Genomic DNA, 7,470 nt, shown 5'->3' with positions numbered 1-7,470 from the left:
CAGGAGCAGCTTCTGCAGCTTGTCAAGTTGGTGAGAGGCAGCTGGGTAGAAGCTGTTTACTTCTCTCCCAGCGCCATATTGTGGGAGAGCAGATGCATAGAATAAGTCTTAATTCCAGTAACTTAGTCTAGTCCGAGCTGCTCCCCACACATATGATATTTGTCCCTTTGGGACTGGCTTAATTCACTCAGCATGATGTTTTCCAAATTCCTCCATCTTGTTGCAAATGACCGGGTTTCATTGTTTTTGACTGCTGTATAGTATTCCATAGAGTACATGTCCCATAATTTCTTTATCCAGTCTACTGTTGATGGGCATTTGGGTTGGTTCCAGGTCTTAGCTATTGTGAATTGAGCTGCAATAAACATTAATGTGCAGACAGCTTTTTTGTTTGCCAATTTCATTTCCTTTGGGTAAATTCCAAGGAGTGGGATGTCTGGGTTGTATGGTAGGGTTATATTCAGGTTTCTGAGAAACCATGCAAGTGAACCTCTTTGGAGGCAGAAAGCAAGGTGTAAGCTGTTGGACAATGGAAAAACAGATGCAGTAGTCCTATGAACAATTTCAAGAATGCTTTCAAGAATGAAAATGTTATCATCTGATAAGGTTTCCTCAGACCAGAACTAAGAATCTGATCAGCTCTTACAAGGAGAAGACAGGGACTTTGAGAAGCCTAGATCTCTATTCTGTGTACTCTTCCAAGAAGAAGAGCGACTTCTCCACACATCTGGACTTCATAGAGTTCTCAGGAGTGAGTAAGAAATATTTTAGTGCATATTCTGTGCTGTTCCCAAAATGACAAATGACTGGGCTTGTTGATATTCACCAACTTTATTAAATAACATTATTAATTAAGCTACATAGACATATAGTTAATAATTCAATATAATAAATACTTTGGGATAAATAAGTGAAGCCATTTTAGAGCCCCTAGGGCTTACAAAAAAGAATCTTAAAAGATCCATTTTTATAATCTGAAGATTAATAGTTACAAAAGGTAGCAAACAATACATCCAAAAATAAATATAAACTTTAAATATTTAAATAAATAAAAAGTCTAATTTGTTTTGAATGGGAGGTACTTAATTATGAACTCGATGCTGAGATGATGCTTTGACAAAAGGTGATCCATCTGTTCAGAAATTCTACAATGGTAACTGTCTCATCGTATTCACACATGAATGTTTCAGATCCCTGTAAGAGAAAAATTTTAATTTTTTTAGTTCAAAATAGGTTTCTTATATATAATTATTATTAAAGTTTGATAGCTTATGGCCTTTATTTTCAAGCTCATTAAACATTAATCATCCACATTTTCTTAATTAAAATGATATACCAAAATTATATATTATATAATTATATAATTTGATATATATTATATCAAGGATAGTAACATACAGCTGAACTTTTCTTCATTTGTTATTTGTCTTGTCAATGGACACAAGATATTTTTTTCTAAATTGAGTGCAGATAAATACTTAAAAACATTTATAAACATTTTATTAATGTTACATATGATATAGAATTTGATTTCTTTCATCCATGTTTGTATTTATATATGTTAAATATATGAAGTCATATGCATATTATACTTTCTTCTTTCCTAAACCTTGATTAAGAGCCTTCTCTTTCTCTACATAAGTGAATCTCCTCATATTTTTCCCAAACCAGGATAGAGCCAGCCCACAGTAAGTACTAGCTTCTGTTTGGGAGAAATCTGTATGAAGAACATATTCAAACTTCACAAATACTCATACCTACCCTCCCATACACTAAAATCAATGAGGATGAGCATCCTAACTTTTAAAAGTCGAAAATTAACCGAGTCTGCTGAAAGGAGCCATTTCAGTTTTGCCTCTAATAAGCCAAGAAGGAAATGTTTTATATATAAGAAAAGAAATATGTTGATATATAGTGAGATATAAGAGAGGGCTTTTTCAAATTTGAATTCCTAGCCTGGGAACAGAAACGAAGTAAGTTGAAATTTTGCCTTTAAATAGGAGGGTACTTCAAAAAGTCCATAGAAAAAAAGGATAGTTAAAGGATAAGTTTCTTTTGGTGAAAAAAAATCTAAAATTCATGCAGCTTTTTCAGTATGTGTATTTCCATGAACTTTTTGAAGATCCCTAATGCATATTCCCTTTAAATGAAATGTTAATATTATATGCTGTCTTGCACGTAATTATTCAATATTATAATCTGTCAGAATTTTTTTTCACATTTTGAATTGTATCTGGTTTTTAAAATACTGTTCTGATTTTCACATAATTTTATCTTAACTTGTGTCAAGAGTTGCGAGTGAATTTTCTGATGTTGGCTAATGATTTCAGAGCAGATCTCCTAACAATAGTAAGAAATAGTCTGTCAATGTCTGGATGACATGAATTGTGCTTTCTACATATATATAGATAACTATATATTTGTAAACATATATTTGTAAGTATATTTTTTATTTAAAACTGAAGCAATCCACTAATAAAACAACCTTATTTGGGAACAGCGAGACTTACATATTTTTAGAAGCTTAGTTGTACTGCATAATTAAAATTATGCTGCTTATTTAGGATACTTATTAAATAGTGGATTTTGTACTTTGGCAAATAAGATGAGAATAGAGAACTGTGAGTCCTTTTCACATCACCTGAGCTCCTTGTTTATTTCATAATCTAGTGCATTTATAAATATTTAAGTAGGCTTCCAAATAAAGAGTCAGTTATCTAATACATTGTCTTTTTAGTCACTGTCATTATTCTGAGACTTTCGAAAAGGCCCTCAATAAGTATTAGCTATTCTTGTAAATGATCTTAAGAAACTGAGGAATATGTAATGAAATCTGTCTTCTTTCTTTGAAATTCAATTCAGTGCCTTCCTTCACTCCCAGTTCTGTGTTAACATGAATGTGTTGGAATATGGGGATTGAGGCTTGGCTCTGGATGCATGGCCAGTAAAAACCCTGTAGCTTATACTTCCCAGTTCTGCAATATATCATGTAACATGAAAAATGATTCATGTTCACAGTAGACAAAAGCATTCACTATTTAAATACATGGTATTTCACAAATACCAAAAAGTTCTATAATGTTATATAATGCAGTATTTTCCCCCTTCTACTAGTTTACTTCTGAGAGAGCAAATAAAGTAATTCCTTACCTTTAGTTTCAGAACTGTTACATTAATATTGCTGATTGATTCTCTGGTATTTCCCCCATGAGAGTTTTTGCCTTGAGCTAAGTTAAGCACTTCCTCCAGAGGTTTGAGTTCTTCTTCTAGACACTGAAGATGTTTCAATTCTGTGACCTGAAATAATAATAAAAATAATTATCAGCATCGTTTCCCTTATACTAAAGATTAGAATCAGAAAATAATCTCCAATTTATATTATAAAAAGTAGCACTGTATAATTTTTATCATTCTCCCTTTTGTCAGTATTGTAAAGAGAGATCAATACAGTTTATATTAATAAACTGGAAAAACTAGGGCTCCAGTAGCTATGACCAGTATTAACTGTGAGTTAACAGCTAATGAGTCATTAGTTCAGCTTAATTTGGCTTGGGGAGGAGGCAACACTCCTGCTCCAAGTGCATAGGCTGACTGCATTTCCAAACTGCATGGAAATCATTAGAAACAGAGCAGTCAGAATGTGAAAGTGTAGGTATATTATATGATGCTAGTGTTTGATCTTCTAAAAGCTGAGAATCACAGAATGTTAAGGGACAGAAGAAATTCTTGGATGCCATTTATCACAATCTCAGCACTGTAGAGATGGGATTGTTGTGCTAGGTAGTAATGACTCTCAGTATAGCCTAGAACAAGGTACATCTAACTGCACATTTTTACTTTTCTACAATAACTGCATTCAGATGAATTATAAAAAGTATTTTTCCCAACCGAAAAACAAGTCACAACATTTAAGGATTTTGGATAGGTCTTCTTATACATGAATCTATTTATCCATAATATTTCACTCTTCTATTATGTAGTTTCCAAGTGTTTTCTCCTAAATAAGCCATTTAAGCTTCATAAGCAACTCGTTGAGGTAGGCAGTGAAGTATTGTTATCCCCATTTTACAAATAAGCTAAATCTCAGAATGTGTGTCTTTCCTAAGGTCACATAAGTAGGTAGAGCCAAGAATAAAATTTGATTATTTTTCCTTATAGTATTAACACAGCATCTGTTGCATTAAATATTTTTATTTCTGAAGTCTTTTGTAGACAGAGAATGGTGGTTAAACGAATAAATGAATAGAATTCATCACATTACTTTTGGTTTCAAATACAGTTTTGAGTTGTCATTTAGAAACCTAGATTTCAAAGAATTATACTGCCATCCAAATTATGCATATAATTGCATGATATCTTTCTAACAATCTTTAGAGGAAAAAGTAGTACTAGACAACACATATTTCCTAATGTGTCCATCTCTTGCCTTTCAACTCACTCCCACATTTTCTATAAAACCAGGGCTTAAGAATTGGCAAGAACAATTTAGAACTATTTCTTTCAGGAAACAGTATACTGTCTTTGTATTGGAGTTATCAGTTATATAACTCTGATTAAATTAGAGGAACATCTGTAAACTCTTTTTCAGCTTTCAAAAGAATAGTTTGAAGCAGAATTTCCTCAAACAGTACAAGTGAATCAACAGAATTATATCTGTACATCTGTGTCTCCTTAAATCCCATTTTTTTTTCCTGGGATTGACTGGATTTAAACCAAGAACAAAGTCTTTGGATCCAAAGTTTTGCCCATATTCTGTTGACTGGCCCAACTGCTAGGAACCTATATTTCTGTTGTGACTAGGAAATTAGATGATCTATGCTAATCATCTAACCATCTGAATCCCAAAACAACCAAATGAAGCTTTTAATCTTGAAAAGTAGGTCACATACCATCTAAAATCTCTAGTTTACTGGTAAAAAAACATACATATTAAAAATCTTACTTTATACCTTCCAATGAGAATTTTGTCTTCACTGTTACAGCCACTTGTTCATGTTTGTATATTTACCATATGCTAGATGCTGTTCTAAGTGCTTTTTATTAATTTTACATTAATTCATTAATACAAAACTATGTCACATATACACAATTAATTTCCATGTAAGTACTTATGAAACTGACAAGTTCACAAAAACTAGAATACGGAAGAGCTAGGATTACACTTTAGGTATTCTGGTCCAAAAGTGTCTGTGCTTTCAATTACTGTGCTATGCTGCCTCTCAAAAAGACTATTGGAAGTCTTTCCTAAAGCAATAAATGACTTTTAAATGGGGCTCCTCTCAAATCAGTGTCAATATTTTACATCCAAAAATATCATCATCAAATACCTCTAGAGTTTTGCATCTTTAAATAAAAAGTAAATCAACACAATCTTCTTTAAAAATTACACTAGCAATGAAGTATGGTATTCTTGTATTTTCTTTCCACTCCCTCTCGCACAACACACACACACACACACACACACACACACATATTTATATAAATATAAGCAAGGCCATTTCAACAAAAGCTTCATTATCAAATTTTTTTAAAAAATATGTTGAAGTTACTCATTCTTTTTCTCAAATGAGGTGCTATATAGTACTCTTATTAAAACACAGATTAAACATGGAAAATTTGGCTTACCTTCTTGGGCATATAAAATTTGAATGTGAGCATCCTGGAAAGTTTGGAATTCTTATAATCCTAAGAAAGCATAACATACTGTTATTTAAAAATAAACCCCAGCTAGAAAAAATAAATGTAATAATTTTAGTTAGAAAGGAAATATACTTACATTAACTCCTTTCAAAAGCACCTGTAAATCCAGCAGTAGCTGATCCAGTTGTTCCTGTGTTTCCTTTGTAGAACTTGAAGTAGGTGCACTGCTTGTAAGGAGTGCAAGAGTTAGTGCAATGCAAGACAAGAGTTGTACTTTGTACATTGTGGCAAGAGTTGAGGTTACTGTGAGTAGTGATTACAGAGCATGATAGGAAGCTCTTGAACTAGAGAAGCATTTTATACTGCTAATTCTGGAAAAATATTATGGGGGTGTCAAAATGTTTTACATATTACACATATTTTCAAAGGCTCTACCTGTGTGGCAAAAAGTATTACCTTTATTTTTCCTCCTCTGATGACTCTTTGGAATTTCTTTAAACCCCCATATACTGACTGAATGGATGTAGGTGAAATCCCTCTTGGTTACATTAGCCCACACTTAGGTTGTAGTTCTAATTCATACAACTAACGCCTTCTGTATGAAACAATTTTTCCTCCTTTCTTTAAGGGGGTGGAGATACAAAAGTAACTCATGAAAATTTTCTCTTTGTCATAAAACTATGATGACATGTAAGCTGCATGTTGTGGTGGACAAGAGTAAGAATAAATAGATGAAAAGAATAAATTTTTAGATTTGTTGATTAAACAGGAAGAATATTGGTTTCCTGTTTCAGGATGGCTTTAACTTTTGATCTACATTATGAGCTAATTGCATGCAATATGATAGATGAATTCTTACACAGTCAGAGAAATATTAGGATTAGAATACATAAAACACTGTTGAGCTTGAGGTACTGTTTAAATTTTAACACATTTCTGTATCTGTTTACATCTCTTAGTGTCTGTTGTACTTTTTTGTTTAAAAGAGAATGATGTTGAACAAATACTCAGAAAGTTGCACCTGAGGATATTGATTCTAGTTTTATAATAGACTTTGTGTCATATGTAAACCAATCCATGTTTCTAGTTTTTATATTTTGCCTCCTAAATATATTTGGATTTATCCTCTAAAGCAGCTGGGACACTGAGTATAACAATAACACTTATAAAATATGACCAGATCCATACATGTTTTTAAGATGGAGGACTGTGTAGGATATTTAGGATATATGTTCATTTGTCCTCCGTGTGAGCCACTCATTGTCTGAATGATAGATGTTTCAAATTGAACCTGAAGAGAATAGAGGAGATCCTTTCTTGTAGAGGTTGTTTATAATGCCTCTTCTTTTGCTCTCTTTTTCATTTCTTGTCAACCTATATTGCCCTCAGATACAGAAACGAAGACAGAAGAACAGTGTGCAGGCCCAAAGTCTAATTTAAGCCTTTCAACAAACCTGTGAAGTGATGATTACCTTCTGTAGATAAGAAAACTGGGGCCCATATAATTTGTTCTAGGTCAGATAAATATAATTTGTTCAGCCCTTTCTGTCAGTAACAAGCAGAACAAGACTTTGAAACCAAAATGTTCTGGCTCCAAAATCTCTCTTACTGTTGGCATTCTTTCTCAAAGTACCTGAGGGAAGATATATACATAGACAAATGTAGTTCCAGGTTCAAGGTGATTGCTTCCTCAAGAGAGGAGGATGAGTAGGACATTCTAAGTTGTAATCTCTCAGAGAACAAAGAAAAACAATTCAGTAATACCTATGTGTTCAGCAATATTTTGAAGAATATAAAACAGCTCAATGAAATTTAAAAATAAGCTATAGT

At 32.8% G+C, this 7,470-nt stretch overlaps 1 protein-coding gene across 2 annotated transcripts; it reads right to left on the bottom strand.

Moving 5' to 3' along the window:
• Positions 1 to 817: 817 nt before the first annotated feature.
• Positions 818 to 5,970, bottom strand: IL2 (interleukin 2). 2 transcript variants are annotated; one of them, NM_001163180.1, is given in 4 exon segments: positions 818 to 1,194; positions 3,151 to 3,297; positions 5,626 to 5,685; positions 5,777 to 5,970. In NM_001163180.1, coding segments are annotated over 4 exon segments (462 nt in total). In that variant the 5' UTR covers positions 5,924 to 5,970; the 3' UTR covers positions 818 to 1,086.
• Between the last annotated feature and the right edge of the window lie 1,500 nt (positions 5,971 to 7,470).

This window comes from Oryctolagus cuniculus, chromosome 8, assembly GCF_964237555.1.
Source record: "Oryctolagus cuniculus chromosome 8, mOryCun1.1, whole genome shotgun sequence".
NCBI classification, from domain to species: Eukaryota; Metazoa; Chordata; class Mammalia; order Lagomorpha; family Leporidae; genus Oryctolagus; species Oryctolagus cuniculus.
This window is presented reverse-complemented; position numbering and strand designations above follow the sequence as displayed.

Excerpts from the sequence above, each read along its gene's own strand:
- IL2 (NM_001171099.1), bottom strand. The coding sequence starts at position 5,923 with ATGTACAAAGTACAACTCTTGTCTTGCATTGCACTAACTCTTGCACTC. Across the intron at positions 3,298-5,776 it reads TGCTTTTGAAAGGAGTTAAT|GTCACAGAATTGAAACATCT; the intron begins GTAAGTATATTT and ends TTATTATTTCAG. Across the intron at positions 1,195-3,150 it reads TAACAGTTCTGAAACTAAAG|GGATCTGAAACATTCATGTG; the intron begins GTAAGGAATTAC and ends TTTCTCTTACAG.